The following is a 19,745-nucleotide window of genomic DNA, read 5'->3' as shown; positions in this document are numbered from 1 at the left end:
TTCTCCATGCCGCCCTCTTGTGGCTTCGTCCAACCGAGCTATTGGCGGATAAGGTTGAACTCACCGACAACGTTAATACATATAAGCACCATTTTCTCCCTACGGATAATAGCCGCACTATCGCCGGCTTTACTCTCGAAGACTAGTATCGTACTATCCTACTAGTCATATTCAACAATATCCAGCGCAGCAGTCAGATAGAGATCTACCCTAAGAACATCCCCCATCAAAAAGAGAATACGCATATCTTTTACGCCCAAGAGGGTAATAAGGCGAACATTATTCAAGAGGAAGAGGCCCTCACCCTAGCCAATAACATAACCAACCGGCACATATTCACCATCGGAAGCAAGGTTTAGGAATCACGCCGCGCGTTAGCACAAACTATGCGGTCGTCTCTCAAGCATCCTAACTCCCGCGACCTTGTGGAAAGGACGATCAATGCGCACGACAAGGTCATCTCGACGATACAGGGATCCGTCAACATTACGAAGTTGGTGAGGACGTCGATGCATCTTTCTAAGCTCACGCTGGTGGCGACGAAGGAGTAAAGCTGATACAAAAAGGCTGTGTTTCCAGCGTACAGAAGCCAGTCAAAAGAAACAATTTTCGTGGATCCTTATTTAGTATCCTCAATGTATTCCCATCTGAATTACCCGCAGACGAAAGCCAGAGGCAAATAATGGTGTAGCTAGGCTATATCATCGCGTGTAGGTGTAGATACTTGGCGGGCCCAAAGAGCATATCCAGTATTTCGGCAAAGAAGCCGCTGCCGAATAGGAGATGTGAGCCGCTCATCTTGATTCAGTTCAATGCTAGAGAAATCGTGTCAAGAGAGAAGAGGGCAATCGTATATATACACTTTTTGAACGGCAACGACAGAGAGACTTGAGGCAATGATAGGAAGGCACGGAACCACAGAGTCTCACGGGGACACTCGACTATCTAAGTCCCTTACTTAGAGTAGGTACTTACACGTTACCTGAGCTAAGTAATAGCTTCTAGCTGGAGCATATTTCGAAGGAGTAGGTCCCGAGAGAACATGATGCCCGTGCCATCTTCAACTTCAAATACCCGTCAAGACGTGTTCGATATTGTGCGTCTGTATGGGCCAAGATTCCTCGCGTCCTCAACCAACCGCCGTATTCAGTATGAACCCAACATCACAGAATAATGCTCACATACACATCACATGGAAGCCAGGCATCAGGCGAGTTGCTGCAGACTCGCATCGTTGGAACATAATATTCATCTTCGATTCATCTTCTTCCCTACAGCCAATCCTCCAAAAACACATCCTCCAACAGCTTCACCCGAGCCACCTGGCATGCACCGCCACCACAATCCGCCCATGCAACAGAAATACAAACAGCCTCAAAGAAAATTTCAGAATGCCAAACCCAAAGACCAGCCGGGAGCCCAGCATTCTTCTCCATTCCCTCATGCTTGAATGTCTTGATCCCCGGAAAAAGGAAGAGCCAAAGTGACGACGTAAACCGGCAATGACGCAGCGATGTAGCGATGCAGTACAAAGACGCCCCAGTGATTTGCAAGCGCCTCGACTCCTCTCGTGCCCTCCTATATATCGTGGGGGAATGATTCACAATCGAAAAAAAAAGGGGGGGGCCACTCCGAATCCTCAGTTCCCTTCCTCCCCTCCAACTGACAAGATGGTAGGTACTGTGTGATTGAGCTTGTGTGAGAGGGGATGGGTATTTCCCCCCTCAATGCTAGTGTTCTTCGAAGTAGTAAACATTACGTAGTTTTTTGTGTATATATGACTCCGACTGGTGACTTTTTTCTTCCCACATGAGATCCGGGCTCATGGCTCTACAGGCGTGTTCTCAGTCGAAGGTGTCGGGGGTATCTCCTCCTCCTTCGCTTCCGTCACAGTCGTGTCTCCTTCGCTGACGGCAGTGTTTGTGGACGTTGCCTTCTCCCGCCTGCGTCTTCTCATCCTCCTCTCTTCCTCGGCCGTCTGCCTCCTCGAGCGCCGTAAGCTCTCGCGCTTCTCCGGGTCGGCCTCATCCGCCCCGTCTCCTCCACGTATACCTTGTAGCAATAATGCCGCACGATCGGCCACGTCGTCCTCTCCAGCTTCTCTGGGTGACGACAGTCCCGGGCTGATGGGGTTGCCTTCTTCGTCAATAGTCGCCTCCTTGGGCGCCTGTTGTAGGGAGGCCTCGACCTCGGGGATTTCGTCTGGATCAGGGATTTTCTGTCCAGATGCGACTCGCACCTGGTGACGATCCTTGAGTCTGGCCCTGCGACGACGATCTCTCTGGTCTCGTGTCTGAGGCGCAGCAGCGCGCAGCTTCTCCAGCAAGGAGTCCATGGCACCTGCGCTTGATGGCGAGGGCGGTGCACCGTCCACCTTGGCGTTTGATACCTGGAGTTGGGCGTGCTTCCGCTTCATAGACGCCTCGTTGCGCCTGCGCGTCTCCTCGAGCTGGACGTTCTTCTCCCGGGACTTCTTCCAGCCCATGATGAACATGGCAAGCTTGGCAAAGAAGTCTCTGCGGGCGTTCTCGTCGGTGGGGTCTTCGCCATAAAAGACCATGATATCGTTGTATGTCTTCATCATCTCCTCCAAGTACAGCTGCATCTCCTCTGCCTTTCTTCTCGCGTCCTTCATGATTCTTTGGACAATTTGACTGACGCGATCTTGGGGATGGAACTTCTTGGAATCGCTGAGATTACCGGCATCGAGAGACATTTGAACGTTCTTCACTGTGTCGATGTATTGCTTGGCGTCCTGCTGAACTTGCTCAATGTTGATCTTTTGAGCCATCACGACACCGTTAATGTCTTCCGAAAAGTCTTCCCATTCGGGATACTGGTTACGAACGATGCGCTCGACGAGATCGGCGAGCGTAGATTCGTTCTTGTCATCCTTGACCATGCCCAGACGGGCAAGAGAGCTCAGCTTGAAACCGCGGGCCTGCTTGTTGGCGTCGTTCATGTAGTTTCCGATATCGAGAATGAGACCGAGAACGTTCATGAGGGACACGGAGTCTCGCAACGACTCGGACACGGCGACGACTTGTCGCATCTTCTCCGTGATCTCGTCAAAGTCGGGCTCGAAGCTCCTAGTAAGGGCCAGAGCTCGCATACGGGCCTTCCAGTAATGATGCAGTTCAAAGGCTGTGAACAGGTAAATCTGATCCTGTCTGGTGAGTTCGGTAGGGTCCTGTTCGCGTTCGGCCTTGTCGGGGTTCGCGCCAGTCCAATCCTTGCTGTACGGAGCCATCTGCTTCGCTGTGTTATCCGGAATATTACACAGGTCATCCTTGCGCAAGAAGTCCATGACGACAGAGTTATCGAGGATCTCCTTGTCGCAATGAATGATGGACTGCACGATTTTCTCAACGGAAACCTGAGAAAACTTGGCGAAGGCAATTTCTAAAAGTTGTAAGTCAGCTGTTGTCGCTTAAAGTGATGCGGGAAGAGGGAGGGAACATACCAAAAGCTTTGCGGAGGTCGCCGGAGATGATTTGCTTCTTGTCATCCTTCTTTGCGCCACCACCAACTCCGAGTCTCTTGATTTCCTTGGCCATGAAGAGCTTCTCAACCTCGTCCAAAATACCCTTGCGACTGAGTTCGAGATACTTCTCTTCGCGCTCCTCAGCAGACGGAGCATGGGCAGCCCAATGCGTAGTCATGTGAGAGTCGACCTTGTCCCAATGAAGAGCCTTGAGTTTCTTCTTTGGACGAACAATAGGCAAGCCGATAGTATTCCCGCCGGCGAAGGGTGTTGCCTGTGATAGGAAGTGGCCTGAGATGGCGCCAGGCAATGGCGGAGGGGGAGGTGGTGGCATTCCCGGAAGACCGCCTGGGGGCGGTGGAGGCGGTGGCGGAGGCGGCGGAGGTGGAGCACCAGTCGGGGACAGCATTCCCGGCATAGGCGGAGGCGGGGGTGGCGGAGGAGGAGGTGGTGGAACACCGGTTTGACCGGGCATAGGCGGCGGGGGAGGTGGAGGAGGGGGAGCGGCAGCCCCGGTAATTTGGATCTTGGGAGGTTCGCCATCGGCAGGCGTAATTGGAGAGCCGGACTCGAGGCTCGGATGAGAAGGGCCAGTGGTTGCGCCCTCGGCGTCTTCTGAATCGCTTCCCTCGTATTTCTTGACCTTGCCGGCCATCTCGCCAAAGAGACCGGCCTTTTGGTTGGGGTCCATAACGGGGCGGCGGATTTCAACGACACGAGGCTTCTCATAAACAACTCCGTCCTCGTCCATCTCGACATCTTCGCCATCGGGGAAATCGCCTTCCATAGGTTCGCCACGGCCGTTGACTGGCTTGCGGGTGATCTTTGTGTTGCGGTTGACGCTTCCGAGCATACTGTTTGTGAAGTCTCTTGGCGGCGTACCAAGTCCTGACCCCATCGTGCTGTCGTCCATCTCCTCGCGGAGAGCGCGTAGTCGATCAGATGGCCCGACGGCATCTCCCCACACTCTACCCTCCAGCTTGAACTGGGTCTTTTGGCGTTCAATCTGCATCTGAAGACGCTCCATGAGTCGGTCACGGTCCAAAATGCCCTGCATCCGAGCCGGATCTTCTTCCCCAAGCTTGTTGGTGCCCTTAACAGCATTAGAGGCAGCAACGTCTTGTGCGTCTCTAAGCATGAGATAAAGCTCTCGGGTCTCGAGCTCGTACCGTTGGGCTTCCTTCTGACGCAGCGTTTGAATGTTCTCAAGCTCGGCTTTCAGGCCTTCGGCTTGCCGCCTTTGAGCTTCAATGAATCTCGCCTGCTCATCTAGTTGCTTTTGGAGCTTTGCCACTAGTCCATCGGCGCCCAGCTCTAACCTCTCCTTCATCTCATCTCTCTCCGCCATGGCAGCGTCAGCAACCTGGCGTGCCTCGAGTGCCTCATCTTGGGCTTGCCGGGCCTCTGAATCCGTGTGAAGCTTATCTAACAGACTCTGGACAGTGAAGTTCAGACTTTGCTTGAGGTCCATGTTGGGCAAACGCCTATCCATGGCCACATAGCTCAACATTGAGTCCACCAGCTGGAACATCCGCAGTCGCTCTTCGCCATCATTGTCACGAATGAGCAGCAGATGCTGCAGCGCTGAGATAAAGTAGTCCTGCGTCTTGCTCCCACGCAGGCGCTGCTGGATGGCATCCACAATCTGGACAGGGTCGTTGAGGTCCTTAACTTCTCCTTCGACGCTGTCCTTAATGCTGTTGTTTTCCTTTTCCAGCAGATCCTCGTAGTCGATGGCCTCGTTGGTTCGGAAACGCTCAATCTGCTTGTCGATGAGGTCGTATTGGAACGACTCCATCTTGGTCAGGATGCGCCTAATGCCGCATGCTGTAAACTGGGCGCGAATGTGCATTCGCAGTTGCAGGTCCTTCTCCGGCGCATCGACAATCATGTTGATAAGAATCAGCGTCGCGACGGCGTATTCCATGAGCAGGTTCTCCATGCCGATGCCACCGCTCCGGACCTCATCACTGGCTCCGACCATACTGCCCATCTTTCCACGCCCGTCCACTGTGACTTCAACAAGCCGCATCCAAGCGTCGAAGCGGCCATTTTCTCCTTGCTGTGCCTTGACGGAATCGAGAGCTTGGATAACCTTGAGGTGGCCCTCCCCATCGCCCCAGTGACACAAGAAAGTGAGCACTTCGCTGACCAACTTGCGAGTTGTCAAGCGCTGGGAGGTCAGGGAGGTCGCTAGCGCGATAATGACTTGTTGATGGACTAGAGCATCGTCGGCGCCGAACTTGTTGTTCATTAAGGCCTTGAGACACTTGATGATGTCGTATTCGCGGTCGAAGTTTCGGTCTGATCTCCCATCTTGTACTGGCCCCGTTGCGGTCTTGCGGTTGATCTTCATGAGAACGTTGGTCAACGCGACTTGCCCCTGACACTCGATGAAGCGCTTAACCCAACCAATCTGTTGCGTTCTGAGATTGACCTCCAAACTCCCCAAGCCCTTTGTGTCCAAGCTGTTATCCATCACGCGCCGGACGTACCATTCTGGTGAACCCTCCTCGTCCGAGTTGACCAGAATCTCTGGGGCCGCATACTGATTCGGTTTCGCTGTTTGCCTCCTTTTTTGCTCTCCTTGCCACTCGGTCAATCGGTCCTGGTATAAAAGCGTCCATTTCTTGTCCGGCGCGTACGCGACCATCTGTCGGCGAGCCTGCTCGGGTAGGTTGTGCCATCCTCGTTTTTGCATCAGGGCCAGAAACATCTGGCCGATGATTTCGTCGTTATCCGGCCGGGGGAAATGAAACCCATCGTGTCCAGTGGGCCCCATGCCGGGGAACTTTGTCAGTCGGTGCGAGGAAGGGTGCGTCGAGTCCCTATAGGACATGTGCGAGGAATAGGAACTCTGCGAAGAAGCACTGGGCAGCGCTGGTCTTGATGAGCGATTTGCTGCTAAGTCATAGGTGCCTCCATTACCTGATGAGAATATGCTGGCTTGGTCAGCGGAACTACGACCCGCCGATGTCATGTACGAATCGTATCTGGGGTTGTGGGACCCATTGATTGTGCTCGCCGTGCTTCCGCGAGCAGGCCCTGGTCCCCACTGTTGGTATTGCGTCTGGCGGCCTGTACTGGCCATTGTGATATTTGACTGCGGCGCACGCTGCGCCGACGCATGCGAGCCCGCTCCCCCCGCCATTGTGGACGGGTCGAAGGTGGGATACTGATGAAAGTCGCTTGTAACTTTATTGAGGTGATGCGGCGAAGGACTCGGGCGAAGCACCGCTGCTTGGTCGCCTTTGGGTAAGTATTCGATGGGCACTGGTGATCGAGAATCGGGGATGCTGTCGTAGGGGATACTCGTCATGGGACCAGCAGTCATGCCGGATTCGGGGTATTGGTCGATCGAAACGACGGACGAGTCGCGATGATGGCGAGAGGCGCGCGAGTGTACGCTGGCCGTATCGGAGTAATCGGCCAGATGGCGACCTTCGTCGCTGGTGTTGCGTTTGTCTTTCCTGCTTCGCGAGAAGAAAGACTTCCCTCCTGAAGATTGTCTCGACTTGTCGGTGGAAGACATGACGGTCGCAGAACGGGGAGGCAGGTGAAACACCTGGCCCTCTCACGTAAACCTCGATCGATTGGGTATCTCTTCAGATTCAGAAATAACGGATCTGGGTAATACTTCGGGCGAGAGGGATGGCCAAGGCCGGTCGCATGATTGAAGTCCTCTAGCCTACGGACGTGGAGCCTTTCGGAGGCAGGTTGGGATAGCAAGTTGCAATGTGGTGCGTTGGAATCTCTATCTGCATGAATCGGTTATGTTTTAGCATGTCTTCTGCCCAAGTTTGGATCGAAGCAGACAGAGGTTTGGGACTTGAGACCGGGGACTGAAAGGAGGGGGTCCCCTGGGGGCACTCGACATACCTCTCTCTAGTCACCCTCGAAATGCGACAATGGTGGTATAGTATAAAGAGGCAAAGAGGCTGAATAATCCGTCGGTACTCGTTCTCTTTCTCAAGCAGAATTGTTTCTGGAGTAAAGGGACGTAAGGCAATAGGTAGGCGGCCGAAAAAGTTGCGCAGGTTGCAGCGAGCGCCGTGGGACGGAGCAGGGGTTTCGGAATATGAACAAAATAGAATCGCGAAAAGCAAGTGGTGCGTCACAAAGAGTGTGTGGTTGGGTTGCCGGGTATCAAGCAAAGCCGGGACAGGTATCCGAAGTCTGCCACGGCCGGTTCGCAGGCTGACGAACTGCAGATGGGTCTGACGAGCTGACGATGGTGATAGCCTTTGGCTGTGTGTATGTTGTGACCGTGGACCAGGTTTCCCACGTGAGGGGGAGGGAAGGGGAAACGAGGAGCTGAGATAGTGCTCGCTCGCGCGTTCCGTCGAGAACCTGTTCCTCCACAAACCAGCCTAGGCTCTAGTAAGGTAGGTAGCTAAACAGGCAATCCAGGGCGTTGGCTAGGCGGCAGTTGAGCAAATAGACTACCGAATTTAGTGGCCAGCGGCAGCCAGCAGTAACAGTGGCAGCAGTTCCAGCATGGGATGAGGTGGTAGCCGTGCAGGTTTGCTTTTGGGCGGTGGGTTGTCTCGTCACTGTGAAGACGACGTTGCAAAGTGCGGAGTTCCCTGATGAAACGGGGCTCGACAAGGGGCCGCGATTGACTTGACACTTTAAGGGCAGCAGAATTGCGATTTCTTCTGCGGAAACTGCCTGAGCGTTCTGGGGTGGGAGGGAGAAGAGGATGGGAGGAGAAGCGGCGCGAACTGCAAGTCTCGAGGTCTTGGCTGCTAAGGTACGGACCAGTTCAATGCGTTGCAGTAGTGACAGGTGGACTGGAATGGGTGCGGGCGCGGCTAGAGATGTAGTGTATCGGGACGAGATGGATACGAGAAGATTATGTGAATGGAAGGGGAGAAGAGAGAGAAAGAGACCAATTCAGACGGAGACGCAGAATGGAGAAGTTGCGAGAGATGGAGAGGAAAGTCGAACGCATGCGGCGCTGGCGTTGGGCGGTGGGGATGTTCTGTTGGCGCGCTTGACTTGAGAGAGAAGTTCGAATGCGCGATAATATTGTGTAAGGTACGGTAGGTACTCCCTCTCACAATCAAAGTGCAAAGGAGTTAGTCAGTGGGCTCGTGGAAGGCTCAAGATCCGTTAAGCATCCGTATTCAATGGCACACCGCACTCGTAGAATGGCTAATTAGTATTGGCATGCGATGCTACGGGGTGCCGCATCCCGCCGCTGCGTCTTTCAGGGGTTGAGGGCCGAGGGACGTGGACTCGGACGAGTTCAGGAAGGCGCGAAGAGGGAGAGGAGAGTCCGGCGACGAGTAACCCAAGTCCGTGGGTTGAGCCAAATCAAATGCGCAAAGGATCGCCATCGGCATCTGCAAGTCTCGTGCTGGATTCGCCAACGAATACGTCAAGCAGCTTCTCGAGAGAGAACTTAAGCCTTCCATTGCCTAGGGAGGTTCTCTACCTTGCCTTATCGCCGACGCTCATTCATTCACATTTGGCGCTTCAGCCAGTCGCATGGGCGAGAACTTGGAGTACCTTCACACCTCAGATGGTAGTCGATTCTTCATCTTGCAATCTCTTCTTCGCATTCGTCCGTCTGTAAACGCCCAAAAGAGCCAACACTCGCACTCTCCTTGCGAGGGATCTCTAGACTGCCCATGCAAAGGCCTAACGGACCCCCCTCATTGGGCGGGTTCCTAAAGTATGGGCGGGCTGGTCCCTCCCCGAGTCCCCAGGCTCCCCTAACCCTTCCGCAGACCCTCCGTTACGGTGGTGCTGATGCTAAAGATGGCGACAAGAACCCTGAGGCCCAATTACAATGCTTGCCCTGTTTGTCCGTTTTGAGCCAGAGAGCCCTCTCGAACCATGTACCTCCACATGGAAAGGTGGCGGTGGGGTGACAAGGCATCGTCCCGGGCGGTCCACCATTGAGGCCCAGCACCGTAAGCGATATTTGATCGAAAATCTCGGGAGCCTCGACTATTACCGTATTACGACGACCTGTCTGCTTACACTACCTGGTAGAGGAGTAATAGAGCAAACTTTGGGCATTTGCTCATTAGGCTCGTTTGTGGCTTGCCTGTCGATATCGTACGAGACTGGTATTTTCACGAAGCGTTGCTTTGTTGATGCAGGAATAGAAACATCAACGGCAATCCCACAGTAGCACGGTGGTCCTGAATGGTGCCATTTCTCGAGGTGTCTTATCTTCGGCTCTCGCTTGAGTATGTCAGATAAGGGTCCCGGGGAGTCCGCGCTCAAGTCAGTCCCGCGACTCGACCTTTTGAACAATGGACCTCACCTGCCAACTTAGGTAAGTAAGGAACGGAATACGGATACATATTATGGATACTCATCAACGTCTGTAAACTGTAGGTATGCACTGAGGAGAAGGAGAAATATGACAGTACCGCACCCAAAGAGATATCATGGTAAAAATCAGTTCCCAGTCACTCGCGACACATCTGCGCGCTGCATGCTAAAAGGCGTTACCTTAAGTGAACAGAACTATCGAAAGCGTCTCTGTCAGTGTCAGGTACGGGCAGGTAAGGTACCTAAGGTACCCGCCCGACCACTTTTTAGCAGGATGCGCGCAATCGACAGCTTTTGTAGTAGGCCCATCAAGGTTCATGTGGCCTGTGTCCTCCATCCGTACCTGGGTATGGAGCACCTAGCAGCCATACCTGGTGCCGGCCGGGGCCAAGTGGCTTCTTGATTGCGTATGCCTGTCAACCTCCACTGTGTTGCTCTGCTGCTTTGCTCCGTGTCACGTCAACACCACCTGGGCAGACAGCTTGACAGGACGCCTCTGTTGGCTTTAGCCTGGCTTCGTCCGCGCTCGCCGGGGGCAGTTCTCAGCTAAGCTTGCTGATAATCGTAGCCTTGTCATCATTCAGCTCAACATCGTAACCCCGGGAACTCTTTCCCAGCAGGACGCAAGGTCGACAAATTTCTACGCGACATCACCGCCAGGCCCACCATGGGCACCACGATGTCAGTCATTAAGGTGCGCTTCCATCCTCTGCAATCAAGCTTCTATCTCTTTCCGCGATTGTCTCCCGATGTATCTCCCGAGCTAACCTTCTGTCGTCATATGTCTAGACCTTGATCGTGCCTGCCATCATCTCGCTCATTCTTTTCCTCGTTTCGACCTACGTTGCCCTTCCGCTCTGGCGCAGATGGCGCAGTCGCTATAGCCAATATCTGCCTCTCGATACCATATCGACCTCGACTGTGTCATTACGACACCGCGTGCAAAATGCGATTGCAAGGATGATGGTCCCGTCAACCTGGCGGCGGAATGCTCATGAACGACTCGTCATCGCGGCCGACGCTTCCGAAGACGGTTATTCGTCAGAAGACGGCGAGGAGCTTGGGGAGGTTGGTGAAGATACCCGGAGAGCTCTGACAGAAGATGCTCGGCGAGACAGGCATGACAGCACGAGGCGCTTGAGCCGAGAGTAAGTCGAGCAATGCTCCCCGCCTTCGTATTTTATCTTTCCTGTCGCCTAGCCTCGTAACTGACACACGTGTCTCTGTGCCAGCCTGGAAGAGGGCTTTAGAGATGACAGTGACGATGAAGATGATGGAGCTGGTAATAGGCGGTAGTCTTCAATCTAATACGCACTTCAGCCTCGCTTCCATGTACTGGATGCCTAGCCCCGTTACCGGCCACGAGGACACTCGGCTGAAGATTCGCCTTACCTTTCCATCATACGCATGCCTTGCTGCCGCATAAAACCTCGTTTTCTTCCGCCTGCATGCAACGCAGGTGGTGGATGGACATGGACACGCGAACTGGTAAGTCTTCGGCCGAGTTGGCCGATCTAGCCAGCCTGTCACCAAGAGGCTAAGCCCGCGATGTCTCGGCAATCGCTTATTCCAGGAAAGTCTGCCATGTCGAGCGACCCGGATCTCGTACTTCGTACCCATCCAAGTTCAAGTTCTGGTTCCGCATTACTAAGGCAGGCATTCGGCAAACGTGGGAATCAAGTGGCGATAAGGTGTGGCTAAAACTGCATACATTTCAATGCTGAAATCAACATCAGTTGAACCTTATGCCGCCTGCCAACCTGCCTCACTTTGGTCGACTGTCTCGCTCCATCTCTGCTCTGTTTGGTCTGAGTTGGGGTCAGGCGCAACCACATGTCCGAAACAAGCACCGCTCAGGCGCCCGTGTTTCCGTCCTGCAGGTCTCTACACCCTACCTAGCTTGGCCTGTCATGTTTCTCTCTTTCGCTGTCGGAGACGGCGGCTCTTCTATCCTTTTTTTTTCTTTTTTCCCTTCTGCCCCTCCTCAGCATGGCATCTTACTCTTGTTTAGTGTGGTAAGGAGTGGGATGAAGTTGGTGGAGGTCAGCAGCACCGAAATGGTTCCTCCTCCTGGAGGACTGGGAAGAGGGGCACGCATTCCTTCTGACAAGCGTCAAGCGTCACACGCTCTCCAGCCAATGCTCCATGTTTCCCAGAAAGGTCGGACCAAGACTAAATGCCGCCAGCGCACATGTCAAGCATAGCCCAGCGAGTCGGCGGCACACCTTGTACTCAAGGTATGGCTCCGTGCACCATGCCTTTTTTCCTGAGAAAGACATGGCTGACCCGGTAGAGGATCCGGAATGGTCCAACGGCGGAGGTCAATGTCGAGCCATCCATCTGCAAGGCACGATTAGCTTTCCTAAAGTCAGTGGCTCTTCCTGTCCGGGTGTTTGTATTCCTTTTCCCTTCTTTGTTATGTTCCTCATCGTCTTTGTTCATCACTGTTCGACCGCCGTTTGGTCTAGCAACAAAGGCTTCGGTTAATCCGGACTCGTTCTCCTCTAGCAAGTTTTTCTTGTTTCCGACGCTGGGTCTTATAGCGAATTCCATGTCCCTTTTCCGCTGGAGACGATGAACATTTTCAAATCTGTTATGCGGAAGCAGGAGATGGCTTCGAATCCCGCTGCCGACGACACCTGCTGCGCAATATGTTACGAAAAAGTAGGCGAGGCTAAGGAGGAGGGCGACAAGGAGGTCTGGCGATATCTCCCCTGCGGCCACCGCTTCGGCGGCGACTGCATACAACACTGGCTTGGCGTCGCCAGCGTCGATGAGCCGCACTGCCCTTGGTGTAGGGTGAGCATGCGGTGCGACTGTGGACATCCCGTGGTGCCGACGACAAAGCCGACTCGCAATTACATGTACTGGGGCTGGATGCCGTGCGAGATATGTCACACGCAACTACAACGTACTCGCAAAACATCCAAATACTTTCGCGGTCAGCTTCTACCGCGGCTCAACTCTCTCATTCACTCGCTCGATCACAACATGGCGTCCATTCCTCAAGAGGTGCCCAAGGAACAGGAAGAAACACCAACAAAAGAGCCTTGGGAGGACCGTGAAGTATGGAGGAGGAAGTGGACCGAACATTTTATCCAAGAAGATCGGAAAGCTTCTGGGTCGAAATCGCCAAAGAAATAACATCAGTGGGTGTGGTTTCCGTCTCTTAGTGAGACCGGGAACATCAACATCGCGGAGTCTATCTAAGCAGAGACATCGCGACTTCTTAGTGCTGGGAAGTTCGGCAAGACACCGCCGGCGTACGCAACGATGAATGCACAAGGGATAGGAATGCACGGCGGTGGTTTCTAAAGGCCGGTAGACTATGGCACCACAGCGGCTGGTAGGACTGGCATTATGATAACCAAGCCAGGTCTCTACACAATAGTTTGATGGGAGCATCATGACTTGGGCGAAGCCTCATCAGTCTTGTTATAAGACAGCAGATGGTATAGGTTACGGATCTCATTTGTCCAATACCTGTAACGAACTTCGAGTTTTTCACAACAATCTTGAAAAATTTATGTTCTCATAGGATATTAGAAATGAAACGTCAAGGCTATCTAGAAACCAGCCTTTCTCGACAGACTTGAACTGCTTCACTGTGATGCAAAATCACCAACCACCTAGACTACACTCCACACCTGTCGACGTCACTCTGGGAGAGTCAACACACCCTCTGACGTCCATACCATCCACCATATTCCCAGAGATCTTGAATCAAGAAGCGAAAGGGGGGAAAGTGAAGCCGGTCGGGACATTATCCAACTGGCCGGCCCTCAGAAAAAACGGTCTCGCCCTCTCTCCCTTCTTCTGCGCATCCCCGGGGACCTCAGGTGATGGCGGGGTAGGCGCGAACTGTGAATGGGGTGAGGTCTCCCAATGTGGACACGCTAGGCAGGGGTGGATGCCCCGCGCTAAAGACTTCCGTGCCGTTTTCTGCAGACCATCTTTGCTGGCAGCGCCTGCAGTGCAGCGTGGCGGCAGGCATTGGCAGGCATGTACCACCTTTGCTCGGTGCCTTCTCCCTGCCAGTGGCAGCACCACGCACGACGGCGTACCGCACACTGCAACGCACCTCTGAAAGGCAAGATCGCGTCGTTTCTCTTTCCACTTTACGCGTCTACACCAAAAGAGGTAATCAGCTTCCCCCCCTACCTCTCCGCCCGTACCCAACATCCTTTACCCAGTCAACTGCAGCCGGGTGTTTCTTTCTGTTTGTGTGACTCCCTGTACCTATAAGGTTTTTCATTTATTTACGGACGGACGGACGGCCATCTCGCTGAGAGATCGAGATTTCGAAAATGCGATTCAAGACGGAGCTCAAGAACATCCGTACCTTTTCCAGTGCGTTTGAACCCACAACACCCCAAGCCTGCCTACCTTACCTGCTTGCCGGCCGGCCGGCTTTGCTGCAACCTCGGGTTCCCTTGTTGACTCTCTGGCCGTTCCCTTTGCTTTACAGAGCTCACCGCTGCCCTCAATTCGCTCGAGAAGATCGCATGGGTTCGCCTAGACGATGAAACAGCACGCTTCACCGTCATTCCCGACACGGGTTCTCAAGTCTGGTCGTAAGATTGCTGCACTCTGACTCTGGAAGCGTCTTGAGAAGCTATAGTTGCTGAATCATGGTTCCAGTTCTCTACCCATGGACTTCATCTTTGACAGCTACCACATCCAATCGGCCGAAGACCACAACACCATCAACCTAGAGCTACCACTCCAACCCCTCCAACGTGCCCTGCGCTCTGCGCTCAACAGCACCTCCGCCTCGTTGCGTCTCACCAAGAAGGATGGAGTCCCCGTGCTGTCCATGACCATCACGACCACGACGAACGCCTCCTCGGGGTCAGGTCTCCCGGGCCGCAACGCCGCCTACGCCGGTCTTGAAAATGATCCCTTTGACGAGGACGACCAGGGGTTCGCCGCTGAGCATCTAGAGACGTCTCTGCGCCGCGAGCGCGAGAAGATCATCACCCAGGACATTCCCGTCCGGGTGCTGCATCCAGAGACGGTAGAGACAATCATGCAGCCCACGGTGCGCGAGACAGACGTGCACATCACCATGCCGCCTCTGCTCCAGCTCAAGGCCATCTCGGACCGCTTCACCAAGCTCGCGCTCTCGTCCGGCACAAACTCCCGCGTGAGCCCCAAGCTGGAGCTCAGCGCCAACATGTTTGGTAACCTGAAGCTGCGGATCGCCACCGAGGCCGTCGATGTCTCGAGTACATGGTCGGGACTCGTCAATCCGGAGTTGGATCCCACGCAGCTGGAGATGCCTGTTGAAGAGCACCCAAGCGTCAAGTTCAAGGAGGGTGGCCCGGAGAAGTGGGCAACGGTGCGAGTGGATGGCAAGGACTGGAGCCGGGTGTTGAGTGTGGGGAGGCTCGAGGGGAGAGTCGTTGCTGCTTTCGCAGATGATCATGCTTTGATTCTCTATGTTTACGTGCCGCAGTATGACGATGCCACGGCAGACGACGCCGTACTGACCGTAAGAGATCCCTTGCATGCGCTTAGGAGAGAACACTGGCTGACTACTCACAGTACTACGTAACATCGTTCAGCGCTTGAGCTGTTCTGCGATTTCGAACTGTCAAGGAGGGTATTGTACTTATTTGGGACTGGCGTTCGGGGTGATGAAAAGCAGGAGCACTGAGGTAGATGTCGGCGTTTATGTGTGCCCCAGGGGCTGGATCATTCTGCAGACCAGTCCGATGATGAGGCTGATACTGGGACTCTATATTTGCAAAGTCACTGGTCAAAAGATCTCTACCAAGCCATAACGGGCTATAGATTCGCATACGGTGACATTGTGTATGTTATTCTAATGACCAGGCACGAGTCGCTTGATGGGTCTCGTTTAACGCTATTTTGAGGGTGGATGTTCTTGTGAACTGTATTATGCGCTTGTTTACAAATCAGAAGCGACGTGGGTATCATTGTTCTGTCTCTTCGGTCTCACCACGCTCACCAGTCTACCGACCTTTATCGACGGCGCTCATCGGGACTGCGTCGGCGGTCCCTTGACCGCGGCCGCTGACCCTCTCTACTTCTGCTCCGCCGTCGATGCTCTCTCGGCCCGCGCTCTCGCTCACCGCCCTCACGGCTCCGGCTTCTCGCCTTACGATGATGCCGCCTCTCCCGTCCCTCATCACGGTCGCGATCCCTGCGTTCTCGACCACCATGTTCCCGTCCTTCACCACGGCGATGGCGGTGCCTCTCCTCCCCGCGATCCATGTCCCTCTCCCGACTCCGCCTCCTCTCGCCATCCCTCCTCCTCTCTCGCCGGGGGCTACGACTACGACTCCGCCTCCGCCTTCTCTCCCTATCCTCATCCCGATCCCTGCGCTCCCTCTTCTCGCTGACAACGAGCCCGCCCTTGGCCCCTTCCTCCTCTACAGGCTTCGCATCACCAGCACCAGCACCGCCGATCCCCCTGGCCCCGCTCACCTCAACGGCATTCGCGCCCGACGAATCCCGCTGCGGCACAGGTAATCCCAGCGCGCGCGCGAGCGCGTCCTCCTCGGCCTCTTTGATCTTGCGCAGCTCCTCTTTGCGCGCGCGCTCCTGCCTCTCTTGTTCCGTCTCGCCTTCGACCGCTCCTGCGTCGTCGCCGTCGCCCTTGGCGTACCAATTGAGGTCGCGGCCCTTTTGCCAGCGGCCGACGGGGGCTTTGAGGCTGTGGCCGAGGTAGTTTTCGCGGTGGGACGAGTTTGCGACTTCGTCCCAGCTGAAGTTGACGCCGCCGCGGGAGCCGGATTTGCGGACGCTCGAGAGGAGGTCCATTTTTGGGGGTTGTTCGATTTGCTTTGATGTTTTTTTTTTCTTTGAGTATTGGTGTTTTGGTTTTCTCGCGGTGGATTTCTTTTGGTAAGGGGTTGTCTTCTGTGTTGTTGGTACTTGATGATGGCAATGGTTGTTGTTGAGTAAGCTCCATTCATATTGAAGATCCGGGAGCTTGAAGATTGTCGGCAGGCAGAACCATCACGTGATGGCTCCCCGCAAAACCACCCCTGTCGATCCAGCCCCTGCAGTCGAACAAGCTCCGGCCCCACGATACAAAAGTTGGAGAGCTTCCACTCCGGCTCAGAAAGCTCCGCAATCCGCCCTCCGAACGTCACCCACGCATATCCAGCACGAAACGACTCGTCAACAACTCATTCGACATACCTCCCTCCAACGACCGAAGTTCCCCCTCCACAATGGCCAACCCAAACGACCCGCCCCTGGACGAGATCCAATGGCGCGCCCCCGACATCGCGGCCTCGATGCAGGGCATCCACTCCAACAGCGTGCTCTTCTACTTTGCCGAGTCGCCCTTTTTCGACCGCCAGTCCAACAACGCCGTCATCACGAATCAGGCCATGTTCAACCCGGCCTTACTCAAGAACCTCGCCACGCGCGAGGCGTTCGAGAGCGAGCTCGATAAGATGGCCGGGCTCGAGTTCAGGGTCCTGCACGCGCCCGCCGACATGGTCATGGGCACGGGCGTGTGGACGATTGTCAAGCAGACGAGGCAGAAGAACCTCGACCGCGGGCGCATGGAGACGAAGCCCCTGGCGTATTACTTTGTCGTCGGGGAGAATATCTATCAGGCGCCGACGCTGGGCGATCTTCTCAGTTCGAGGATTGTAGGTCCCCCCTTCCCTCCCTGTCTCCCACGAGAGATAGCACTCTTTTGGAAGGATGATGGAGGTTTAACATAACATCAGGAATCAATTGCCGAATCAATGAGAAAGGTTCTTCCCGCGGCCGACAGCGTACGCAAGTGGACGCCCTCCCTAGGTCACGTCTACACCCAGCCGACGCCCCCCTCAGCCCTCGCCCGCGCGAAAGATGGATCGGCAACAGCGGCAGCAGCAGACACACCCGCCGCCGAAGGCGCAACGAACGGCAGCAAGGCCTCGGCGGGCGCCAAATCGAGCAGCAACAGCAAAAAGGACACAACTGCCAACGCGCTCGACAGGCTGGCGGAGGAGTCCTTTGCGATCCACATGCGGCACGGCGGCGACTACTTTGACGAGAACCCGATCACGGGCAGGCCCGGCGACTTCCACTTTGCGAGCACGGGACGCAAGGACAAGATTGCGCCGCCGCCTCCGCCGTCGTCGGCACAGCCCAAGCCGGTGATTAATACTAAGCTGGCGGAAGAGGCCAAGAAGGAGGGTAAGGAGGGGAAGAGTCCCAAGACGCCCAACGGGCCGAAGCCGAAGAGGAAGAAGAGTAAGATTGCGACGCCGGCTACGACGCCTGGTCCGTCTTCGTGAGAACTTATTCGGGAGGACAAGAAGCAAGAAAGAAGAAGAGATGGATTCGACACACTCATAGCGTTTTGATTTAGTAATGATACCCCCCTTTTGCCTAGGAAAGCATGCCTTTTATTATTTTTCTTACAGAGAGAAAAAGAAAAAGACAAAAAACAACAATGTTCCGACCGACCGAGGAATCGAACTTGGATCCCGAAATAGACAGGAGACTTCACTGTCTAGTCGGGGCCTCTGCAGCCCGATGAACCCCTCGACCATACGGCCCAGGTACTTGTTGTTGAGAGTTGGCGATGATTCATCGGCTATGGAGCCTCGCGGGTATTCTGCTGGTATTCCGAGGCGTCCTGCGCAGTGGATTGGGCTCGCCTACACTTTCCATCCCAAAACCTTCCATAGCCTGGCCTATGATCAGGAAGGAGGCAGCGTACAGAGCTTTAGCTAGATCAGGCATCCCTACTCAGCCCGTCCCTCATATTTACTTAATGATCATACACAGTTCAAGCAGAGATCTGACATATATGGAAATCAATAGTCTTTGGCGCTCTTCAAACCCCTAGAAAATGGTATCAAACATCATCGCTGAACTCCATTGAGCCTCTCTGAACCCCCTTTTCACTCATCATCCTTCACCCACCCACTACTCTCCCTCAACCACGTCTCCCAGCTCTGCAACCTCGGCTCCATGCCCCTCAACATCGCAACATCAGCCTTATACCCTTCCTTCTCAAACCACTCCATACTCCTCCCGGCATCCTCAAAGGCCCACCTCACACCCCGACCGACAACCCCCCACGTCCTCGGCATCCTCTGCCCAACAACCCTCTCAAATACCTTCTCCGCGTCGTCGAACCCAATCTCATCACCAGCGAGCCCCAGCGCCCTACCACCCCATCCTCCTCCTTCATCCTCAGTACCAGGACCTTCTATCAGCGCCCGAGCCGCAAAGAGCCCGATATCTCTCGCGCTAACAAGCTGCATCTTCTTCCCACCCGCCGGCATCGTCGCCCACAGCCCGCCCATGACGGAGCCCATAACCCCCGCCTCGGCACGGTAATTATCCATGAACCCCGCCGGCCTCAAAATCGTCCACCTGGTCGGCGTCCCGCGCGTCTTGTCGCGGAGGTACACCTCGACGCGGTGCTTGGCCGCAAAGTGCGGCACGGGCGTCGGGTTCGTCCACGAGCGCTCGTCGCCTCCGCGGTCGACGCTCGAGAAGACGATGTGCGGTACCTTGTGGGCGATTGCCGCGTCGATGAGGGGTATGGCTTGCGCTTCGTCTCCCGGTGGGACGGTCACGAGGTAGAGGGCGGAGATGTCTGGGTGGGAGGCGAAGATGGGGGATGGGTTTTCGGGGGTGCCTTGGATGAGGGTTATTGGTGATGATGGTGGTGTAGTTGTTGTTGTTGTGGATGCTGATGAATGGCGGTTTGTGAATAGTTTGAGAAGGGCTTGTGATTTGGGAGAGGATGGGGAGCGGGTGAGGGCGAGGATTTGAGGCGGGTTGGGGGTTGAGGCGAGGGCTGCGATTGTTGCGCTTCCCGTCTGGCCGGTTGCGCCGACGATGAGGATTCTTGGTGTTTTAGATGTCATTTTGAGTGATGGTTATTCTGAATTGGGCTTCTGGCTAGATTGATTTAGATTGTCATCTCAATGTTGTGAGCGAAAGGTGTCTTACATATAGTCTAGTGAGAGTGTAGATC

The 19,745-nt window shown here is 54.7% G+C and overlaps 7 protein-coding genes across 7 annotated transcripts; 4 read left to right on the top strand and 3 right to left on the bottom strand.

Moving 5' to 3' along the window:
* Nucleotides 1–1,266: 1,266 nt before the first annotated feature.
* HER10_EVM0009706 (cytokinesis protein sepA) lies at nt 1,267–8,578 on the bottom strand. Its single transcript, XM_035483103.1, has 2 exons — nt 3,464–8,578; nt 1,267–3,402 (listed from the first exon to the last, which is right to left on the bottom strand). Exons 1-2 carry the CDS (start codon nt 7,014–7,016, stop codon nt 1,823–1,825), a joined length of 5,133 nt encoding a protein of 1,710 aa, XP_035333146.1. The 5' UTR covers nt 7,017–8,578; the 3' UTR covers nt 1,267–1,822.
* A 1,864-nt stretch (nt 8,579–10,442) lies between these two features.
* On the top strand, nt 10,443–11,071 carry HER10_EVM0004774 (uncharacterized protein; the record flags this gene model as incomplete). The annotated part of the gene is made up of 3 exons (XM_035474407.1): nt 10,443–10,469; nt 10,565–10,923; nt 11,008–11,071. The coding sequence occupies 3 exons, from the start codon at nt 10,443–10,445 to the stop codon at nt 11,069–11,071; spliced, it is 450 nt and encodes a 149-aa protein (XP_035332536.1).
* Nucleotides 11,072–12,349: 1,278 nt separating this feature from the next.
* On the top strand, nt 12,350–12,919 carry HER10_EVM0008772 (uncharacterized protein; the record flags this gene model as incomplete). The annotated part of the gene is made up of 1 exon (XM_035478281.1): nt 12,350–12,919. One exon carries the CDS (start codon nt 12,350–12,352, stop codon nt 12,917–12,919), a length of 570 nt encoding a protein of 189 aa, XP_035333039.1.
* Nucleotides 12,920–14,082: 1,163 nt separating this feature from the next.
* Nucleotides 14,083–15,349, top strand: HER10_EVM0009622 (Hus1-like protein; the record flags this gene model as incomplete). The annotated part of the gene is made up of 4 exons (XM_035479105.1): nt 14,083–14,125; nt 14,244–14,349; nt 14,417–15,269; nt 15,323–15,349. 4 exons carry the CDS (start codon nt 14,083–14,085, stop codon nt 15,347–15,349), a joined length of 1,029 nt encoding a protein of 342 aa, XP_035333136.1.
* Nucleotides 15,350–15,763: 414 nt separating this feature from the next.
* On the bottom strand, nt 15,764–16,564 carry HER10_EVM0008430 (kinase phosphorylation protein; the record flags this gene model as incomplete). The annotated part of the gene is made up of 1 exon (XM_035477953.1): nt 15,764–16,564. One exon carries the CDS (start codon nt 16,562–16,564, stop codon nt 15,764–15,766), a length of 801 nt encoding a protein of 266 aa, XP_035332996.1.
* A 416-nt stretch (nt 16,565–16,980) lies between these two features.
* HER10_EVM0008682 (MED6 mediator sub complex component) lies at nt 16,981–18,045 on the top strand (the record flags this gene model as incomplete). Its single annotated transcript, XM_035478195.1, has 2 exons — nt 16,981–17,409; nt 17,491–18,045. The coding sequence occupies 2 exons, from the start codon at nt 16,981–16,983 to the stop codon at nt 18,043–18,045; spliced, it is 984 nt and encodes a 327-aa protein (XP_035333027.1).
* Nucleotides 18,046–18,657: 612 nt separating this feature from the next.
* On the bottom strand, nt 18,658–19,635 carry HER10_EVM0011863 (uncharacterized protein; the record flags this gene model as incomplete). The annotated part of the gene is made up of 1 exon (XM_035481279.1): nt 18,658–19,635. One exon carries the CDS (start codon nt 19,633–19,635, stop codon nt 18,658–18,660), a length of 978 nt encoding a protein of 325 aa, XP_035333426.1.
* Nucleotides 19,636–19,745: the final 110 nt, after the last annotated feature.

Source organism: Colletotrichum scovillei, assembly GCF_011075155.1.
Source record: "Colletotrichum scovillei strain TJNH1 chromosome Unknown Contig00006, whole genome shotgun sequence".
Taxonomy (NCBI): domain Eukaryota; kingdom Fungi; phylum Ascomycota; class Sordariomycetes; order Glomerellales; family Glomerellaceae; genus Colletotrichum; species Colletotrichum scovillei.
The sequence above is the reverse complement of the archived record's forward strand: the minus strand, read 5'-3'. Positions and strand labels throughout refer to the sequence as shown.